This window comes from Sparus aurata, chromosome 13, assembly GCF_900880675.1.
Source record: "Sparus aurata chromosome 13, fSpaAur1.1, whole genome shotgun sequence".
NCBI lineage: Eukaryota > Metazoa > Chordata > Actinopteri > Spariformes > Sparidae > Sparus > Sparus aurata.
The window spans coordinates 5107767-5130600 of NC_044199.1; the positions used below are offsets into that span (position 1 = coordinate 5107767).

Genomic DNA, 22834 nt, shown 5'->3' on the forward strand with positions numbered 1-22834 from the left:
TGGCCTCCACTCAGGGGAGCTTCCAGACCATGAGGAGAGCTGTCCTGGACCGGCTGGGCTTCTCCCTGGAGGATAACCACCATTGGTTCTGGACCATCCGGCTGGGGGCTGCTGGCCGTCCCTTCATGTTCGCCCAGCAGCTGAGGGACGCCGCAACCAGGTGGCTGCAGCCGGGGGAGGCTGCTTTGGAGGGGCGGATGCTGGGACAGATAGTGCTGGAGCAGTTTATCAAGGGGCTCCCAATGGGGAAGTCAGAGTGGATGTGGTGCCACCAACCGCCGGACCTGGCAGCTGCAGTCACCCTAGCGGAGGATACAGTGTTCCGGTACGGATTCAAGGGGGTACACATCAGGCAATGGTGGATTCAGGATGTATGTAGTCCATAATCCACCTGAACCTGGTTCAACCTGGGGCTTTGGTGGAAGCATCCTTGGTGGATATAAGGTGTGTGCATGGCGATAATAACAGCTACCCTGTGGTGCCGGTGGAAATTAGACATGGGGGGGGGAAAGCATAGCGTTAAAGCTGTGGTTAGCTCCCACCTGGTGCACCCTCTAATTCTGGGCACGGGTTGGCCTGGGTTTAATAAGTTAGTGGGGCAATGTGTAGGGGTGCATTCACGACCGGTAGGGACACAGGATTTGTGCATGGTGCTCAGTGGTGACGCGAGGTTGTCCGACGCTGCAGATGGGGAGAAGGAACCGGCAGGGCCTTCGCAGGGAGCTCCACAGGTTCCCTTATTACACTCCATGGAAGATTTTCAGTCTTGTGATAATACTCTATGCTTTGCCCTGGGCCGAGTGATAAAAAATGATGGTCATTTGGTCCTCCCCGACGCCACGCAGGCATATCCACACTTTAAATTAGGGACAGGTTATATAGAGTGAGTTGCGACACTCAGACAGGAAAAGAAATTACCCAGTTGCTGGTACCAAAAAGCTGTTTTCCAGGTGGCTCATCATAACCCAATGGCTAGGCACTTGGGGGGCAACAAAACACTCGACCGGATAACGGCCCGATTCTATTGGCCCCGCATTCGGGGAGATGTACACCGCTGGTGCACATCTTGCCCTAAATGTCAGCTGGTTAACCAGCCGGCCATCCTAAGAGCCCCTTTTGCACCCATTACCACTCATAGAGGTCCGTTTGAGCGGACTGTATGGACCTCATCGGGCCGTTTCAGATCATCTTGCGAGTGGGGATCCTGAAAGAGATTCTAACTGACCAGGGCACCTCGTTTATGTCACGTACACTTTGGGGACTTTATGGGTTATTGGGCATCAAGTCAAGTTTGTGCACAAGGACGGCCGCAATTGGGATAGATGGCTAGATCCTCTGTTGTTGGCAGTGCGGAAGGTACCCCAGGCCTCAACAGGATTTTCTCCCAGTTCGGCAGAACACCGCGGGGGGGCTCTGGACCTGGTTAAGGAAAGCTGGGAGGAAGGGCCAAGTCTGAATAAAAATGAAGTTCAGTACATTTTGGACCTCAGAGCAAAACTCCACACACTAGGGCAGCTATCACGGGAGAATTTGCTTAAGCCTAGAAGCGTCAGCAGCACCTGTACAACAGATGAACTAGATTAAGACAATTTGCGGCTGGAGATGAAGTGCTTGTATTGCTCCCGTCATCCAGCTCCAAATTACGCGTCAACTGGCAAGGACTCTTCATGGTCACATGGCGAGTGGGCGATGTCGACTATGAGGTTGTGCGTTCTGACAGGGGAGGGGCAACACAGATTTACCACCTCAACCTCCTCAAAGCCTGGAGAGAGGCAGAGCCTGTTTCCCTGGTGACAACAGTGACAGAGAGAGATAAGGTGGGGCCTGAGGTGCCAAAATCCTCTAATTCCTCCTCACTCCTCTGTGATGACCATCTCACACTGTCCCAGGGAGCAGATGTTGCCAGGTTGCAGCAGCGTTAGCTGATATGTTCTCCCCCCTGCCAGGAAGTACGGACCTAATACAGCACCATATCGAGACGTGCTCGAGTGGCAGTGCGCTCACGCTTACCTGAGCACAAGAGGTATCCTGTTAATAGAAGAGTTAAACAGTGTCTGGTGTAGCCCCATGTTTCTGGTGGCCAAGAAGGATCGGACTGCCCGGTTCGGTGTGGACTATCGCAAGGTGAATGATGTGTCACAATTTGATGCCTACCCAATGTCGACAAGCTCCTGGATCGGTTGGGCATCACAACACTGGATTTGACCAAGGGCTACTGGCAGATTCTCTTGTCTCCAAGGTCTAAGGACAAGACGGCCCTCTCCACCCCATACGGTTTGTACCAATTCGTTACTCTTCTGTTTGGGTTGTTCTGTGCACCAACCACCTTCCAGTGCCTCATGGACTAGGTGCTGCACCTGCACGCTGCGTATGCAGCCACCTACTTGGATGATGTAATCATTCACAGTGGCGGCTGGGTCGAGCATATGCAGCAGGTGGCCACGGTGCTCAAGTCTGATTTCCTCTCTGCGGCGGGCAGAGCTCACGGCCAACCCAAAGAAGTGTGAGTTTGGACGGGGGGAGGTACAGTATCTGGGGTACTACATGGGTGGCGGGCAGGTGCGTCCTCAGGTAGATAAGACAGCTGCGATTGCGGCCTGCCCGAGACCCACGACAAAAAACAGGTGAGGCAGTTCTTTGGGCTGGCCAGCTACTACCATCGGTTCATTGTGCACTTTGTGGACCTGACCAGCCTCTAGACTGACCTCACCCGAAAGGGTGCCTCAGATCTGGTCCAGTGGACGGAGCCGTGCCAGCTGGCAAACAAGCCCTCTGTGGGGAGCCTCGCCTCCACACGCCTAACTTTTCTCCTGCAGACAGACGCTTCGAACAGGTGACTGGGGGTTGTCTCAGCAGGTGCAGAGGGCTGACCGCCCGGTGCTGCACATCAACCAGATGCTGATGTGGAGGGGGGGAGTAGGTTCTCCCCGTCCTAAATCGGGCAAAGGGGGTATGTGGAGGTGAGCGTGGTCGCAGCGCGCCTGCAGGGGACAGAGAGGTGGAGAACGCTCATGAGAGCAGAGCAAGGTGAGTCATTGACAGAGCTGGCACCCAGTTACTAATCACTCACTCCCTGTAAAGGCAGTAGTGTGCTGGACCTCGGATGGAGGAGGCAGGAGAGACACCCAGGAGCGCAGTATGGGAGAAAAGAGAGCAGTACGAAACGCACAAGGCGGCTCCCGGATCTGCACGTTTATGTTTGATGGGGTTAAGTTGATTAAAAGACGCCTAAAATCCAAGTACTGTGTGTGGTTCGTACGAAAGAACTTGCAGTAGCCTGGAAAAGGATACACGCTGTTTCTTAGTCGCTGCTATTTTATTAACCATCTGTGACAATGTTGATCCAACATGATCCTTAATACTTATCAACATTTTTCCCCATGTACCCAAAATGTTAATAGGTGCCGCAGAGTTTAATTAGTCTCAAGTTTAAACAGTAAATATATGTTTGTTTGTTACAGCAAAGCGTTCTCTGGTGATGGCATCAAAAAATTTGGCCCATGAGAACCAACGCCTGTTTATTCTTGAATAAAACTTTAGGGAACATTGAGCTGTTTGCTCTCTTACAAAACATTTTTTAAGTTCTGTATAATCATTCTTCTGTCACAAGAGGTCACTGAGACCATCAGGGAGGCACAACAGAGCTCTTCAACTGGACCGAACTCACTAAATCATCATCAAAACATAGATGTTTGTTTTGTGATTACAGTCAGCTGCAACCCAAGCGCTCTCTCAAGAGATCAGTGAGGACAGTATTTCAGTGTGTACGCACGTCAGACCTACAGTCGTCTCTGTGCTGCTTTTACATGCAGCATCTAACAGCTGCTGCTAAACAATCTGCCAGAGAACATCAGGTGAGCCACAGTCACTGGTTTACAACATATTAAAATGTGAATGTACTCATCAGACGGGCATAACAATCATACAAATGATTTGTTTTTCTCTTTGTCAGACTGGAGAGCTGAGGCTGTCCTCCAGCACACAGGCTGTAGAGATCAGTGATGTCTTTTTTCAGGACCTTTTTAAACGAGTCTGACATCATTCATCCTCCAGGTTTCTATATCATCGGATTTCAGACATTTCCCTTCATCAGCGTATACATCATCTTTCTAGCAGTTGTCTATTTGGTGACTGTACTGTTCAACAGTTTCTTGATCTGTATAATTGCTTTTAATCGATGTTTACACACTCCAAAGTTTCTTGCTGTTATCAACCTTGCAGTGATTGATGTGATTTTAAACACGAGCACTATTCCAGGCATGATTAAGACGTTCCTCTTTAAGGATAATTTTGTTCCATTCAACCTGTGTTTGCTTCAAATGTTTGTCTACTACGCTGCTTTACCTCTGGAGTCTTATGCACTTGCTATACTTGCCTATGACAGGTTGATCTCAATATGTTTCCCTCTGCGTCACAACTCATTCAACACATTACGGATCATGAGCTGCATGGTCAGCCTGTCTTGGGTTTGTGTTCTCGCAATAGTTATATTTGCAACAGGTATAATGACTCGACTGTCTTTTTGCGACTCTGTCAGGGTGTTCAGCTATTTCTGCGACTATGCGCCTGTGTTCAGACTGGCCTGTAATGATTACACAATGCAGTGGACTGTAGCTTCAACTGCTAGTATTGTGCATGTGCTGGGGCCTTTTACTTTTATTCTTCTGTCCTATTTCAGCATCCTGGTGACTGTGTTCAGGATGAAATCAGTCAGCAATGGAATAAAGGCTCTCACCACTTGCATTGAGCACCTCATCCTTGTTGTTGTGTTTTACATTCCCATATTCAGCATATTCTTAATCGGACTTTATGGGGGCTCCGTCGACCCGGACCAGCGTGTGCTGAGCCTGTCACTGGCCTCTTGCCTCCCACCCTGCATCAATCCTATCATATATTCTTTGAAAACTAAAGAGATCAAAAGCCGAGCCCTGGCACTGGTCAGGAAAAATAAAATTGGCACATAACAACCATCACAATTTTTCTTTTTTTAAAAGGTTAATAAAGAACAGTAACTGTACGCTTTCTGAATAATGTCTGTCAGCAGAAATGTGTCACCAGAAGGTCAAGATGTGTGTCAAGAAGGAAGTGAGTACTGTACTGCAGATAATTTCATGTGGATGTGATTGAATTAAAGTTCTTTTGTGTAAAATGTACAAATGCATCCCCCTCTTTTTGGCTATGGTGAGTCACTTGATCATCAATCTGAAGTTTGTTTAAATCAGTATCATTACTTTGTCATTCACTAAAGTTGTCTAGTAATGGCATCAGAAACGAAACTGTTTTGTTTTGGATATCCGCGAGCGTTTTAATGATGAATATATCCTCAAGGAACAAGATGCAAAAGCTGCGTCATTAAATATTGTTTGAGCGTTAAAAAGTTTACAAAAAGTTTGGTACCTTTTGTTTTATGTATATTTACTCCTCTGAGTTTCATGTGACCAAGCAGATGTGTGATTAAAACTGCTGATGGTCCTGATTAGTTCACAAGAGGCCAGAGGTCATTCTCATCGGGTTGAGCAATTTAATGCTCGTGGGCTGAACTCTTGTACTCATATACCGAGAAAATTACAACGTTGCTTGATCGTGAACTACAGCAGATATCTCTGTCAAATCTTGTGATAAAACATGAATGATAGTAGCCGTTTTTAGGCAGAGCACCAAGCCGCCAATTTGCCCGTCCTTTTGGCGGTTCAGTCCGCGGTTTTAGATAGAGGGTGGCAAATTGGGGGTCTGTTGTGGTCCACCGATTTTCTGCCTCGGAGGGTACACTTATTTCCGCCTCGACTGCTATCTAAAAACGAGGCGGAAATGTGCCAGGCTCTGCGTGAGGTGGGCGGAGGTGTCAATGACGTGCACTGTTGTGTGACCCACAGCCGGGGAGTTTTAAAACCAGGAAACAGCTGATCACAGCAGTCAGTCCTTCATTTCACCCGCGGATATCAAGATAAGCAACTGAACAGCCGCTGAGGTCCAGGAAATGCTAGCGTCCCTTGGTCTTTGCAGCTGTTTTGTTGTGTTAGCTTGTTGTTGTCTCAGAAAGCTAAGACCGGCCGCTACTTTCAAAGTAAAAGCCCCCCGCTAAGAACCCAGTTCTAAACTCCAATGGGGTGCAATGTAAAGCTCTTATTTTGAAGACAAATTCTATGTCACCGTTCTCAGCCCAACTTTGAGCTTCACGTCAAGTCACATGTTTACGCCTACCTCAGAGGCGGCTTTTGGAAAAGGAGGAATATTACGCCTTTCGTTTTAGAAAGACAGGCCGGCAAATTGCCGCCCTTACCTTGGAGCAAATGTGCCGCCTTTTCTATCTAAAGAGGGCTTATGATTCATCTTATAAACTGAATTGAATCAGGCCAATACTGACCTTGGCTAAGACATGCTGATCAATAAAAGTCATTAAACGCTGTTGTTTAGTTGCTGCAATTTTATGAACCATCTGTGACAATATTGATGCAACATGATCCTTAATACTTATCAACATTTTCTACCATGTACCCAAAATGATAATAGGTGCCGCAGAGTTTAACTAGTCTCAGGTTTAAACAGTAAACGTATGTTTGTTTGTTACAGCAAAGCGTTCTCTTGTGAAGGCATCAAAAAATTTGGCCCATGAGAACCACTGCCTGTTTATTCTTGAATAAAACTTTAGGGAACATTGTGAACAAACATCACAAAACATTTCTGTTTACCCATTCTGCTGTCACAAGAGGTCACTGAGGCGATCAGGGAGGCACAACAGAGCTCTTCAACTGGACCGAACTCACTAAATCATCATCAAAACAATAATTTAGATGTTTGTTTTGAGATTAGAGTCGGCTGCTACCCTGCTCATCATGGGTGACATCATTATTGGGGCATTATGAAATGATTTGTCAGTATCAGCTGGAAGCTCTCTCAAGAGATCAATGAGGACAGTATTTCAGTGTGTACGCAGGTCAGACCTGCAGTCGTGTGTGCGTGCTGCTTTTACGTGCAGCATCTAACAGAGCTGCTGCTAAACAATCTGTAGGAGAACATCAGGTGAGCCACAATCACTGGTTTACAGCATAGTAAAATGTGGATGTGCTCATCAGATGGGCATAAAAATCATACAAATGATATGTTTTTCTCTTTGTCAGACTGGATAACTGAGGCTGTCCTCCAGCACACAGGCTGTGGAGATCAGTGATGTCTCTTCTCAGGACCACTTTAAACGACTCTCTCATCATTCATCCTCCAGGCTTCTATATCGTCGGATTTCAGACATTTCCCTACATCAGCGTCTACATCGTCTTTCTAGCAGTTGTTTATGTGGTGACAGTGCTGTTCAACAGTTTCTTGATCTGTATAATTGCCTTCAATCGATGTTTACACACTCCGAAGTTTCTGGCTGTTATCAACCTTGCAGTGATTGATGTGATCTTAAACACGAGCACTATTCCAGGCATGATTAAGACGTTCCTCTTAAAGGATAATTTTGTTCCATTCAACCTGTGTTTGGTTCAAATGTTTGTCTACTACACTGCTTTACCTCTGGAGTCATATGCACTGGCTATACTTGCCTATGACAGGTTGATCGCAATATGTTTCCCTCTGCGTCACAACTCATTCAACACATTACGGAGCATGAGCTGCATGGTCAGCCTGTCTTGGGTTTGTGTTCTCTCAGTAGATATATTTGCGACAGGTATAATGACTCGACTGTCTTTTTGTAACTCCGTCAGGGTGTTCAGCTATTTCTGCGACTATGCGCCTGTGTTCAGACTGGCCTGTAATGATTACACAGTGCAGTGGTCTGTGGCTTCAACTGCTAGTATTGTGCATTTGATGGGGCCTTTTACTTTTATTCTTCTGTCCTATTTCAGCATCCTGGTGACTGTGTTCAGGATGAAATCAGTCCGCAATGGAATAAAGGCTCTCACCACTTGCATTGAGCACCTCATCCTTGTTGTTGTGTTTTACATTCCCATATTCAGCATATTCTTAATCGGGCTTTATGGGGGCTCCGTCGACCCGGACCAGCGTGTGCTGAGCCTGTCACTGGCCTCTTGCCTCCCACCCTGCATCAATCCTATCATATATTCTTTGAAAACTAAAGAGATCAAAACCCGAGCAGTGGCACTGGTCAGGAGAAATAAAATTGGCACATAACAACTATCAAAATATAAAAAAAAGTTAATACAGAGCACTGACTGTACGCTTTCTGAATAATGTCTGTCAGCAGAAATGTGTCACCAGAAGATCAAGATGTGTGTCAAGAAGGATGTGAGTACTGTACTGCAGACACTTTCATGTGGATGTGATTGAATTAAAGTTGTATTGTGTATGGTATATATGCATCCTCAGGGAACATGATGTTGAATTTGAGAGTGACATGACAACGTTGCGTCAACTACAGCAGATACCTCTATCAGCTCTTGTGATAAAAAGTGATGTGCTTAAAGATAACTTACTCATCCTGTTTCAAAGACACAGCTTCACAATACATCAGACAGGACAAAAACTACACTGTGGTAATATGATGAGTGCATGCCCCATAGTGGGATTATGTGTACAGTGCCTACAAAATAGGTGTTGGCTTACTGATTACCAAACTTGTGACCTATTAATAATAGATGAATAAATCAGAAGGCACTAATTTCAAGAATCTATCTGCACTCTCCACAGGTTGTCCGGTAAGAACAGAACGATGTTGATGGGTTAATGAATCCAATTCACACACACTCTCATTGAGATGCCCTTCATTTAATGCTGAATAAAGTCTTCTGTTTATATTGTCTGCATGGTTACTACAATAAAGAAATAAACAGAAATGTGGATATTAATCATATGCAACATTAATAATACACAGAAACAGACTGACATTAATTACACAATGCAATAATAAGGCCATATAATGGTAAACAGTAAAAAGGATGAATAAATAAGAAGATTTGAGTGTTTATGAATTGAAGGGACTGTCAACAAAAAGCAACCTCTTAGCTCAGAATGGCTCATATCTTTTTCACTGGCATAGTTTGCACAGAGGGCAAGACAAATAAATGTGCGACGATTCTTTAATGGGTGCGTCAGCACGCCCACTACACTGCTGTGACATAACTAATAAGCACTTGAAGCCACAACGATACACCATTTTTAACATAACAGTATTGTCAGGGATCATATACATCAATTGGAATATTAAATCCGCAACAATTAACCAATGCCCAAGACAGTACAGTACTATAAACTAAATTGCCGAATAACACCAAGAATATAATTAAGAACAGTAACAGAATGATAGAATTACTTATTAGTCACACTCTCATGGATGCACAAGATGGAGCAAATAAACAAAAAAGGGAGAAGCAAGAGTCCAGGCTAGGCTGAGACCTAGTGGAAGCCAGCGGCAAAGGCTGGGGCCCCCTGGAGGCCGGCGGCGAAGGCAAGGGCTTCACCCCCACTGGAGGGCGGCGGAGGCGGCGTGGGCTGGGACCCACTGGAAGGCGGCAGCGGCGTGGGCTGGGACCCACTGGAAGCCGGCAGAGGTGGCGTGGGTTGGGACCCACTGGAGGCCGGCGGAGGCGGTGTGGGCTGGGACCCACTGGAAGCCAGCGTAAGCAGCATGGGCTTGATCCCACTGGAAGCCGGTGGAAGCAGCGCGGGCTTGAACCCACTGAAAGCCGGCGACAAAGGCAGGGATCTTCTGGAAGCCGGCAGAAGAGGCGCGGGCTGGGACCCACTGGAAGTCGGCGGAAGCAGCATGGGCTGGATCCTACTGAAAGCCGGTGGAAGCAGCATGGGCTGGAACCCACTGGAAGCCGGCAGAAGCGGCGTGGGCTGGGACCCACCGGAAACCAGCAGGGAAGGCGTAGGCGCTGGCCGGCAGTCTCTGGAGGCCTGCGGCGAAGGCTTTCTGAAGCAGTGGTGAGGACGAAGTCTAAGTCCTTCAGGAGGCTGGCGGCAAAGACAAGGGCCATAAGGAAGATGGTGGCGAAGACAAAGGCTGACACCTTCAGGAGGCCGGTGGCGAAGACAAAGGCTGGGACCCTCTGGAAGCTGGCGGCGATGATGCAAGCCCTTTGGAGGTTGAGGGTGTAGGCTGGGACCTACTGGAAGCCGGCGGCGGAGATGAAGGCTGAGACCCTCTGGAACTCGAAACAACCGACTTAACAACCCTTCTGGACCTTGTCAGGGCCACCGGAGGATCACGGGGGAACGTTGGCCTGGGAGCCGACGGAAGATCACCGGGAGTCGACGACTTAAAATCCGACAGAAGAGAACCACTGGCAGGTGTCGACCAGGCTGCCGACTGAGAACCACTGGCAGGTGTCGACCAGGCCGCTGACTGAGGACAACTGGCAGATGTCGGCCGGGCTGCCGACTAAGGACCACTGGCAGGTGTCGACCAGGCCGCCGACTGAGGACCACTGGCAGGTGTCGACCGGGCCGCCGACTGAGGACCACTGGCAGGTGTCGACCTGGCCGCCGACTGAGGACCACTAGTAGGTGTCGGCCTGGGTGTCAGCCACGCCATCAGTGGAGCAAACCCGGCAAGCGCGGGCAGGGCTGCTGACAATGTAGCTGGGGATCCGGAGCCGAACTTCAGGGGGCCAAGACGTGGCCGAGAACGTCGCTTTCTTGGTGGAGGCACTTTGTAGGCCAGGCGGGTCGCCCAAAAAGGGGAAACTGAGGGCTTGTCCATGGGCTGGTAGTTGGGCTGTGGCTGAGGCATGGGCTGGGGCTAGAGCTGAGGTGTGGGTTTGGGCTGTGGCATGGGCTGGAGCTTAGGTGTGGGTTTGGGCTGGAGTGCTAGGAGCTAGCTGGGAGTTGTTGCTGTTTAGCTTGCTAAGCACGACCCATCTGAGATCAGCAACTTTAGCAAAGAATTCTGTGGCACATGGAACTGCCTTCAACCAAGGCTTTTCAGACAGGTTTTTGTCAAACTTGGAAATAGCCTGTGATATCTTCCTCATGTCCATCTTACCATCAAGATCCCCCCACAATTTGTCTCCCAGCCAACAAAGCTGTAGGCTGTAGTCTGCTGGGTCCATTTCTGGTCCGTTCATTCTGTCACACTAGGTTAAAGGGGGAAAGCTAAGGAGATAGGAGGTGGACCTAAATGCAGTTACTCACAAGACAAGAGGCAGGATAGATGGGGAACAAAAAGCGAGCTTTTATTTTCAAAGCTGAATGATACAAAAACCAAGGGAGCCAGGCACCAAAAAACAGACAAAGGGGACAAAAGGCAAAGTAGCAAAAAAAAACAACAAGACAAAGTACAACCAAGAAGCAAAGTTCAAATCAAAAATGCCAAATGCAAAACTTAAAACATACTAAAACAGGAGACTGTCGACAAGAACTTGGAGGAGACATCACGCATAAAAACACCAGACAGGAGCAGACACAGTAACAGAGGAAGACACAGACACAGACAGAGGCAATGAAGGGACAAGGAGTGCAGGGAAGACACAGACTAAATACACAGACACTAACGAAAAGGCGAGGAACAGGTGAGGAGTGAGGGGAGGGAGGAGGCCAGGTGAGATAACGAGGGGGGGAAGCACAGATGAGAACACTAGCAGACAGAGGGAGACAAACTGCAACAAGGGAAAAGCACAGGAGAACTTAAAGGACAAGAGAAAAAAAGAGGGCATGGAAAATCAAAACACAAGACACAACAAAAAGACATGAATCTAAAGTCATGACATACCTGGAGTGAGAAGATCAGGATAGTCTGAAGCAATGAGCAGCAGCAGTTGGGCCTGACTAAAGGAATGCAGGGGGAGACCTATAAGGTGACGGTAAGTCTTCTGCAGGGCTTCAACTGAATCAGAATGTTTAGAGAGGCCAAGCTCTACTGCTGTAAATGCTCTGTGGATTGGGAACCGTTTCTGGGGTGAATGGCGGAGGACACAGAGAGAGAGACAGACATTCCTGGCACAGTCCTGGTATCTTGACAGATGGTTCTAAGTGCCAGGCTCTCACTCTGTCACTGGAGTCCTAACTCTTGAGTTGCACTGTGAAGGAGGATTGTGCACTCGGACCTATCATCAAGGATGGCATATGTCTCAATCTTCCTCTTGCCGTTGTACAGACACACCTTAACCATTTTCAGCAGCACACAGCTACTTCTCCTGGTAGGGTCTAGGTAGTACGTCACTGGCTGAGAAGGTTCTGGGGCTGGCCTCTCTGGTCGAACGACTGTTGATGAATTGACATCATACAGTACTTCCAGGTGAGTTTGATGGCATTGCTGACATTTGGCATTGAGGTAGCACTGTGCTGCTTGATGAATCTCTTCCACATCTCCAACACCGCTTTGCTGTTTTGATCCAAGCCACTTTCTGCTCTCTCGTGAGTGTTTTGAACTCTGAGCACTGATTGAAGTAATGTTGAACATTGTCACAAAAGGGGCAATATTTCTTGGGCTTCTCAGGTTTGTTGGCCTGTGACCATAATTGTGTAGGAGGCTCTGATCCCTTTAATGGTGGCTCACATCCAAGCAGGATGGTGGCTGAGCGTGATGCTGGCTTCTGCTTGGTCTTGAGGCCTCTCTGATGGTCTGAGCGCCCTTCCTCAGATGATAGGTCATCTCATCTCAGGATCTATCAGGTCATGATAGGTCCTGAGATGATAGGTCATCTATGGATATGGTGATAGGTCTGTACGTCATCATCTTTTTTTTTTCTTTTTTTTTCCAACAATATCTTTATTGGATTTTTTACATAACAACCCTAGAGCTGAAAGAAGGGACAATGTACAACAATATATCATGTACGTCATCATCTTGAAAACGGATTCTGCAGGTGGCCCGTGAGGTGAGTCAGCTGACAGATGAGGAGCGCGAGCAGATGATCTGTGATGGAAAGACTGTTCTACAGTGACGGCTGTGCCATGACTTACACCCCGACTTTAATAATCTGTAACAGCACTACATGAAAAACAAAGACATCAAAAAAGCTGCTATGCAGTGAGTTCTGTTTTGCCACTGACAGATGGGCCAGTCCATCCGCCTCTTTCTTTCCTGCAAGAAATAATATCATTACTTGACATATGTGTTTCATTCTCTGTCCAAACACTGCATATCCACTACGTCTTGATAACTGATGAGTTGTAAAGCTTATAGATGTGAATAATGTTTTTTTTGTTTTAAGATGATACAACAGAGAAGCACAAAGGGAGGAACATTCATCACATTCTGAATACTTTTCCCTAAATGTTTGCTGTTTGAAATATTATGTTAGTCATTTCCTCCCTACAACCTTTTTCAATAACTCCATCCCCGTAACCGACTCTCAGATTATTTAGATGTTGCTGGGAGCCTGATGTCAGACTGTCGCACATCATCATGGAGCTATTTCAGTTGACGCACTCGTCACAGGCAGTAAGTACTCATCAATGTTATGAACAGGAGGAAAATTAATGTACCAACTCACCAGAGGGATCTGTAAACACAAAAGAAGACTAAAAGACTAAAAGTAATATAATTTGTACCCATGAGTAAAATATAGTGATTTATCCTATAAACTGAATTGAATAAGGCCAATACTGACCTGGGCTCAGGCATGCTGATCAGTAAAAGTCATTAAACGCTGTTTCTTAATCGCTGCAATTTTATGAACCATCTGTGACAATTTTGATCCAACTTGATCCTTAATACTTATCAACATTTTTCACCATGTACCCAAAATGTCAATAGGTGCCGCAGCGTTTAATTAGTCTCAAGTTTAAACAGTAAATGTATGTTTGTAAGTTACAGCAACGCGTTTTCTGGGGATGGCATCAAAAAATTTGGCCCATGAAAACCACGGCCTGTTTATTCTCAAATAAACTTTAGGGAACACTGTGCTGTTTGCTCTCTTTGTTCAAAAGAACATCACAATAACATTTTAAGTGTCACATTCTGCTGTCACAAGAGGTCTCTGAGGCGATCAGGGAGGCACAACAGATCTCTTCGACTGGACCGAACTCACTAAATCATCATCAATACAATCATTTAGATGTTTGTTTTGAGATTAGAGTCAGCTGCAACCCTGCTCATCATGGATGACATCATGATTGGGGCATTATGAAATGATTTGTCAGTATCAGCTGGAAGCTCTCTCAAGAGATCAATGAGGACAGTATTTCAGTGTGTACGCAGGTCAGACCTGCAGTCGTGTGTGTGCTGCTTTTACATGCAGCATCTAACAGAGCTGCTGCTAAACAATCTGTAAGAGAACATCAGGTGAGCCACAGTCACTGGTTTACAGCATATTAAAATATGAATGTGCTCATCAGACGGGCATAACAATCATACAAATGATGTGTTTTTCTCTTTGTCAGACTGGAGAGCTGAGGCTGTCCTGCAGCACACAGGCTGTGAAGATCAGTGATGTCTTTTCTCAGGACCACTTTAAACGACTCTCTCATCATTCATCCTCCAGGCTTCTATATCATCGGATTTCAGACATTTCCCTACATCAGCGTCTACATCGTCTTTCTAGCAGTTGTTTATGTGGTGACATTGCTGTTCAACAGTTTCTTGATCTGTATAATTGCCTTCAATCGATGTTTACACACTCCAAAGTTTCTGGCTGTTATCAACCTCGCAGTGATTGATGTGATTTTAAACATGAGCACTATTCCAGGCATGATTAAGACGTTCCTCTTAAAGGATAATTTTGTTCCATTCAACCTCTGTTTGGTTCAAATGTTTGTCTACTACACTGCTTTACCTCTGGAGTCATATGCACTGGCTTTACTTGCCTATGACAGGTTGATCGCAATATGTTTCCCTCTGCGTCACAACTCATTCAACACATTACGGAGCATGAGCTGCATGGTCAGCCTGTCTTGGGTTTGTATTGTCTCAGTAGATATATTTGCAGCAAGTATAATGACTCGACTGTCTTTTTGTAACTCCGTCAGGGTGTTCAGCTATTTCTGCGACTATGCGCCTGTGTTCAGACTGGCCTGTAATGACTACACAGTGCAGTGGTCTGTGGCTTCAACTGCTAGTATTGTGCATGTGCTGGGGCCCTTTACTTTTATTCTTCTGTCCTATTTCAGCATCCTGGTGACTGTGTTCAGGATGAAATCAGTCAGCAATGGAATAAAGGCTCTCACCACTTGCATTGAGCACCTCATCCTTGTTGTTGTGTTTTACATTCCCATATTCAGCATATTCTTAATCGGGCTTTATGGGGGCTCCGTCGACCCGGACCAGCGTGTGCTGAGCCTGTCACTGGCCTCTTGCCTCCCACCCTGCATCAATCCTATCATATATTCTTTGAAAACTAAAGAGATCAGAAGCCGAGCCCTGGCACTGGTCAGGAAAAATAAAATTGGCACATAACAACCATCATAATTTTAAAAAAGTTTAATAAAGAGCACTGACTGTACGCTTTCTGAATAATGTCTGTCAGCAGGAATGTGTTACTAGAAGGTCAAGATGTGTGTCAAGAAGGATGTAAGTACTGTACTGCAGACACTTTCATGTGGATGTGATTGAATTAAAGATGTATTGTGTATAGGATATATGCATCCTCAGGGAACATGATGTTGAATTTGAGAGTGACATGACAACGTTGCGGCATCGTGAACTACAGCAGATACTTCTGTCAGCTCTTGTGATAAAAAGTGATGTGCTTAAAGATAACTTATTCATCCTGTTTCAAAGACACACTTTCACAATATATCAGACAGGATAAAAACTACACTGTGAATATGATGAGTGCATGCCCTCTAGTGGGATTATGTGTACAGTGCCTACAAATAGGTGTTGGCTTACTGAATACCAAACTTGTGACCTATTAATAATAGATGAATAAATCAGAAAGCACTAATTTCAAGAATCTATCTGCACTCTCCACAGGTTGTCCAGTAAGAACAGGAACGATGTTGATGGGTTAATGAATCCAATTCACACACACTCTCATTGAGATGCCCTTCATTTATTGCTGAATAAAGTCTTCTGTTGATATTGTCTGCGTGGTTACAACAATAAAGAAATAAACAGAAATGTGGATATTAATCATATGTAACATTAATAATACACAGAAACAGACTGACATTATTTACACAATGCAACAATAAGGCCATATCATGACAAACAGTAAAAAGGATGACAAATTAAGAAGATTTGAGTGTTTATGAATTCAAGGGAATGTCAACAAATAGCAACCTCTGAGCTAAGATTGGCTCATATCTATTTCACTGGCATAGAGTGCACAAAGGGCGAGACAAATAAATATGCGACGATCCCTTAATGGGCACGTCAGCACGCCCACTACACTGCTGTGACATAACTAATAAACACCTGAAGCCACCACGATACACCATTATCAACATAACAGTATTGTCAGGGATCATATACCTCAATTGGAATATTAAATCGGCAACAATTAACCAATGCCCAAGACACAGTACAGTACTATAAACTAAATTGCCAAATGACATCAAGAATATAATTAAGAACAGTAACAGAATGATTACTTATTACTTATCATGGACGCACAAGACGGAGCAAATAAACAAAAAAGGGAGAAGCAAGAGTCCAGAAAACCACAGCTGCAGGTTAAAATAGAGCCCAACCTGCTGGGATGAACGAATAAAATCCAGAACTGCCGCGGTGAATAAAACTGTCTTCATCGACTCGCACCAGACACTTCTCACAGTGCTGTGGTCTCTGATTGGTTCAGTGCATCCTGCCATTAACTGTTCATGTGCACTCCATGCAAGTTCACGTGAACTCCATGTGCAAGGTAACGGGCTCCAGGACTGTGCAATGAAGGGCCAACCTTCTGAACAGCCGCCCCCAACTTTGAGGAACCAAGTTGAATCAGTTGAAAATCAGTCTGGAGCATTTTGTGGGAGTGCTGGGAGTCTGATGAGACGAGCAACTGGCCGAGCGTATGTCCTGTCATTGACTTGGGTCTGTGCGGTCCGCACTCTGCTGTCAGCACCCTAGAATGACTGCTGTTACCATTCCAACTGGCCATAGGGCACATGGGAGCTGCTGATCAATGATCAGGATGATTGTGCCAACAGTCAGATCATCTTGTTCCTGTTGCCACTTGGATTGATTCTGGAGGAAGGCAGATAGTTTCTGATGTAGTGGAATTGATCGGCCAAGGCTTGGCACTGCCTCCGTCTGCGACGACTGAGGGCTCAGTGCCGATGGGTCAGGCCGCACCATCAACAGCATGTTGGGAGTGATTGGATCTGGGCTGCCTCATCTGATGAGGTGTAACCCAGGGGTTTTGAGTTGACGATGCCTTCCACCTTAATCAGTATCGTTCTCAAGACCCACTCTGTGACAGTCTGAGATCCAAGGGTGGTGTGCAGGGCAGACTTGATGGTGCAGATCTACCCCTCCCAAGAACCGCCCAAGTGTGGGGCATATGGGGGATTAAACTGGAAAATAATTTGCTGACTGGCGAGTTGTGTCTGTAGAGTGGTGATAAGTGATTTGAAAGCATTCTTGAGTTCCGAGCTGCCACCTTTGGAGTTCATATCATGGTCAGATAAAAGCTTGATGTGCTTTCCTCGTCTCGTGATGAAGCAATGAAGTGCCATCAAAAATGAGTCTGTGTCCATGCTGGCTAGAAGATCAAGATGTACAGCATGGGTTGTCAGACATTTAAACACTATGCCCCATTTTTTGTGTGTACGCTGTCCAATCTTAATGAGGTATGGCCTAAACAGTCCACACCCATGGAATAGAATGCTGGATGATCGAGCAGCAAACTGGAGGGTGGAAGGTCAGCCATTTTTTGGATAACTCGACTGCTGCACCATTTCAGGCATTTGGGACAGTTATACTGGTGCTTGCGGACAGCTTCCCTCCCATGAAGGATCCAGCACCGTCTGCGTGGCTCAACAAAGACTCTCTCAGGTCATTGAAGCTGCCGAAAGCACTGGCATCAGGCAGACTCGGATCAGGAGTCACAGAGAGATGTCCACAGAAGTTGGCCTTTCGCAGTTTTACTGGATTGTCAGATGAGGAGACGTCTTGAGATGCTGGCCATGATGATTCACCTTGACACAAGAATTGAGGTCCGTGGCTCCAGCGGTTGTGACCAAGGAGCTGGGACAGAGTCAACCCACAGATTATGTCATCAGCAGAATTATCTCCTGCGCTGACATATTGCCAGGGACTACCCTCTGTCAGCTCCTGAATGTCCGAACCTTATAAAACAAACCTTATAACGGCAGAACTCTGACTGCAACCAGTTCAGGACTGTGGTGGAGTCCATCCAGTAGGTTATGCTAGTGATGTGGAGGTTGACCAGTGTGGGCAGCGCAGATTTCCAGTCATGGGATGATTGCTGACAGACTGGGGCGACTCCGGATCTTGCTGCAAGGAAACGCCACTTGAATTTCAACTTTGTTGTCCACTGTCCGAAGGTAGGCCACAGAACCGTATACTCTCTCTGAGGCATCAGAAAAGACGTGAATGCTTTGTTTACAGGCTGAGTAATCTGTCTCTGGGTGAGCATGACATCTGGGAAGAAAGATGTCAGGGAGTTGATGAAGTTAATTATCCCAGGCATGCCACAGCTGGAGTAGGTGTTTTGGCAGCTGTGAGTCATCCCAATCTCTTAGCTTACTCCAGAGATGCTGCACTAATATTTTGGCCCAGGCAGGCTGAGGGGATCGTACTGTCTAGGACGTGATAAATGCTCTGCATAGTAGGCTTAGGATGCTCAGTGTGGTGGAGCTGGTAAGTGATGGTATCTGATATGCAGTGCCAAAGCAGCCCCAGAGTCTGCTCTGGTGGATCAGCCCCATCTGGTGATAGCCAGAGTTCACTGCTCTCCGCTCTTGATCCTGAAGGCATGTGACTGATGATGTCTGGCACATTAGTAGCCCACTGGTGTAGTTTGAACCCACGTGAGAGGAGGAGTTTCTGTAGCTTGTTGACGAGTTGCTTGGCTTCTGGTCCTGAGGTGAAGTTCTGAAGGAAGTTGTCAACATAAAAGCAGTTCTCAACAGAGTAGTGAATGTCTACATCTGGGCTAAAGGACATGCTTTTGGAGTACAAAGATGGCACAGCACAGACTGCATGTAGTGCCAAACGGCAGCACCTGCCATTCAAAGATGTCGGGTGATGTGCTGCGGTCTATGTTTCTCCAAAGGATTTGGAGGAAGGGCTTGTCTTCAGGCAGGAGGCGGACCTGGTAAACATCCCTTTTATATCGCTACTCACTGCAGTGGAATACTCCCTGAAGTGGATCAGCACGCCAAGTAGAGTGGATCCTAATGTGGGCCCTGGGCTGAGGTGTTCATTCAGACTTGCACCTTGATGTATGAATGAACAATTAAACACAGTCCAATCCTTGAAATTATGATGAACCATTTGGTATGTACCAGGAGCTGACACTGGCTTGTACTTCATCAGAGGTGACTTTGGCGACATAACCAGCATCCAGCAGCTTCCTAATCTCTTGGTTGTAGGTATCTGCTCTGACAGGGTCCTTGGAAAGGCGTTTTTCAGTCCCACGCAGGTGACCCAGCACTGACTCCTTAGGTGAACGGAGAGAGGGGACATCTTTTTTCCATAGCAGAGGGGTAGCATACCTTTGAACACCATCCACATCCACCCTGATGGTCTTTTCTTCCTGCATCCTAACTGCTGTAGTGTCCTGGCTTTGACTGAGTGATAAGCTTCTCGTTTCGGAATGGGAGGACATCGATCTGCCAGAGTTTAGTCACCTGACTGAGGAGTTCTGCGGATGCGGAGACTGGGTGTTGATAAGCAGGCACTGAGGGAGGGAGGACTGGTGCATAAGGACTTAAGCAGGGCCTTGGAGCGTCCAACCAAGTCATGTCTTTAGTGCCGCTGGTCCATCTGGTCCTAGTATAGGTGCACTGGCTCAACTGGAGTGAGAAGATGAGGATAGTCTGAAGCAATGAGCAGCAGCGGTTGGGCCTGACAAAATGAATGCAAGGGGAGACCTCTAATGTGACGGTAAGTCTTCTGCAGGGCTTCAACTGGATGTTTAGAGAGGCCAAGCTCTACTGCTGTAAATGCCCTGTGGATTCTGAACCGTTTCTGGGGTGAATGGTGGAGGTAACAGAGAAGGAGACAGACAATCCTGGCACTATCCCGCTACCTTGATGGATGGTTATAAGTGCCAGGCTCTCACTCTGTCCCTGGAGTCCTAACTCTTGAGTTGCACTGTGAAGGAGGATTGTGCACTCGGGCCCATCATCAAGGATGGCACATGTCTCAATCTTCCTCTTGCCGTTGTACAGACACACCTTAAACATTATCAGCAGCACACAGCTACTTCTCCTGGTAGGGTCTAGGTAGTACGTCACTGGCGGAGAAGGTTCTGGGGCTGGCCTCTCTGGTCGAACGACTGTTGATGAATTGACATCATGCAGTACTTCCAGATGAGTCTGATTGCATTGCTGACATTTGGCATTGAGGTTGCACTGTACTGCTTGATGATCTCTTCCACATCTCCAACACTGCTTTCCTGTTTTGATCCAAGCCACTTTCTGCTCACTTGTGAGTGTTTTGAACTCTGGGCACTGATTGAAGTAATGTTGAACATTGTCACAAAAGGGGCAATATTTCTTGGGCTTCTCAGGTTTGTTGGCCTGTGACCGTACTTGGGTAGGAGGCTCTGATCTTTTTGCTGGTGGCTCAAGCAGGATGGTGGCTGAGCGTGATGCTGGCTTCTGCTTGGTCTTGAGGCCTCCCTGACGGTCTGAGCGCCCCTCCTGAGATGATAGGTCATCTCAGGAGATGAGGTGAGAGGTCTGTAAGTCATCATCTTGAATATGGACTTCGTACTCCAACCACTTCGAAAAATCCAGCAACGTCGGGATGGGTGTGATAAGGGGATTGAGGAATCGCTTGAATTGTGCTTTCAGGTCATGTGGCAGCTTTTACAGCAGGCGTGAGATGTGTGACCTGTACTCCAACTCTGTTCTCCCTTCCTTCTCCAGGTGGTCTAGCATCCCAACTAGGGCCCTCACCTTCGGTGCATACAGGCAGAATCCGCTACTGTCACCACTCTTGATTGCAGGCTCGGCCAGGACCTCAGTGATGCGCTACAGGGCCAATTTCTGAGGCTGGCCATACAGCTCTGTCAGAGAAGCCATGGCCTTGCTGTATGGGTCCCTACTATTACTGTAGGAATCAGCAATGAGGAGGGTGTCTTCCAATTTGAGATGGTCGACGAGGATTTGATATTTGAAGTGTTCAGTAGTATCTTCAGATAGGATGTTGTCGAGCGCTATCTTCAAGCGGGCAAACTGACAGGGGACGTCATCAGTGAAATATAGAATGTGAGGCTTTAGTCCATGCTACGCTGTCTCTTGATTAGGTGAATAGCTTGGCTGACTGGAACTTCTCCGTTCCCTTGATTCTGCAGGTGGTCCATGAGGTGAGTCGGCTGACAGATGATGAACGCGAGTAGGTGATCTGTGATGGAAAGACTGTTCTACAGTGCCGGCTGTGCCATGACTTACACCCCGACGTTGATAATCTGTAACAGCACTACATGAAAAACTAAGAAATCACAAAAGCTGCTATGCAGTGAGTTCTGTTTTGCCACTGACAGATGGGTCAGTCCATTGGCCTCTTTCTTTCCTGCAAGAAATAATATCATTATTTCATAATATCATTATTCTCTGTCCAAACACTGCATATCCACTATGTATTAATAAATGATGTGTTGTAAAGCTCATAGATGTGACCAATGTTTTTTGGTTTTAAGATGATACAACAGTATGGTGGTTAGAGACGCACAAGGGGAGAAACATTTATCACATTCTAAATACTTTTCCCTAAATGTTTGCTGTTTTGAAATATTATGTGAGTCATTTCCTCCCTACAACCTTTTTCAATAACTCCATTCCCTTAAACGGTTAACCCTAACCCTAACCCTAACGCTTGGCTCAGACATGCTGATCAATAAAAGTCATTAAATGCTAAATATGCCTTTACTTGCAACATCAGAGAATTCAGATCTCTCATCAATGCAATACCTCAAAACATCTATCACTGTACTGTCAGTCACCAGCTCATTTCCACCACGCTTTCTACAAAACGGAATTCATTTTCTTGATGAAACAAATTAATGTTTATTCCAACAAATGATTTATACAGTCTCCAGATTGTGAATGATGACTTTCCTTAGGCTAATGATGTATTAAGTACGTGTAACGGTACCAAAACACTGGAGACGAAGCCATACGGATGCCTGGGTAAACCAGGAAGTGCTTGAGCGTCATCAGCGTGACCACCAATCATCTGACCAATCACCAAAGAGAGTGAAATGAACAAGAGGCTTCACTCTTTCTACTTCGGTTTACGACATATGAGTCGTTCTACACTTAAATAATAATAATTCTACACGTAAATTGATAAGTCAGAATTCTGAGAAAAAAGTCAGAATTCTGAGAAAAAAGTCAGAATTCTGAGATTAAAGTCAGAATTCTGACTTTTTTATCAGAATTCTGAGATTAAAGTCAGAATTCTGACTTTTTTCTCAGAATTCTGAGATTAAAGTCAGAATTCTGAGAAAAAAGTCAGAATTCTGAGAATAAAGTCAGAAGTCTGCACATGTAAATTTTTTTTGAGTTCTGACTTTAATCTCAGAATTCTGAGAAAAAAGTCAGAATTCTGACTTTAATCTCAGAATTCTGACTTTAATCTCAGAATTCTGAGAAAAAAGTCAGAATTCTGACTTTAATCTCAGAATTCTGAGAAAAAAGTCAGAATTCTGAGAAAAAAGTCAGAATTCTGAGATTAAAGTCAGAATTCTGAGAAAAAAAGTCAGAATTCTGACTTTAATCTCAGAATTCTGAGAAAAAAGTCAGAATTCTGACTTTAATCTCAGAATTCTGACTTTTTTCTCAGAATTCTATTAAT

General features: G+C 46.0%; 3 protein-coding genes across 3 annotated transcripts; all 3 read left to right on the plus strand.

Moving 5' to 3' along the window:
- Positions 1-3969: 3969 nt before the first annotated feature.
- LOC115594696 (olfactory receptor 5B2-like) lies at positions 3970-4964 on the plus strand. Its single transcript, XM_030438901.1, has one exon. The coding sequence runs from the start codon at positions 4002-4004 to the stop codon at positions 4962-4964; it is 963 nt and encodes a 320-aa protein (XP_030294761.1). The 5' UTR covers positions 3970-4001.
- A 2203-nt stretch (positions 4965-7167) lies between these two features.
- LOC115594697 (olfactory receptor 2AT4-like) lies at positions 7168-9343 on the plus strand. The gene is made up of 2 exons (XM_030438903.1): positions 7168-8113; positions 9282-9343. Exons 1-2 carry the CDS (start codon positions 7168-7170, stop codon positions 9341-9343), a joined length of 1008 nt encoding a protein of 335 aa, XP_030294763.1.
- Positions 9344-12716: 3373 nt separating this feature from the next.
- On the plus strand, positions 12717-15298 carry LOC115594698 (olfactory receptor 51E2-like). The gene is made up of 2 exons (XM_030438904.1): positions 12717-12733; positions 14356-15298. Exons 1-2 carry the CDS (start codon positions 12717-12719, stop codon positions 15296-15298), a joined length of 960 nt encoding a protein of 319 aa, XP_030294764.1.
- The last annotated feature ends 7536 nt before the right edge of the window (positions 15299-22834 follow it).

Bases quoted from the DNA above. Each gene is read 5' to 3' on its own strand.
- LOC115594696 (XM_030438901.1), top strand. From the start codon at position 4,002: ATGTCTTTTTTCAGGACCTTTTTAAACGAGTCTGACATCATTCATCCT.
- LOC115594697 (XM_030438903.1), top strand. From the start codon at position 7,168: ATGTCTCTTCTCAGGACCACTTTAAACGACTCTCTCATCATTCATCCT. The intron at 8,114-9,281 runs ATAAAATTGGCA...TATTAGTCACAC, and splicing joins AGTGGCACTGGTCAGGAGAA to TCTCATGGATGCACAAGATG.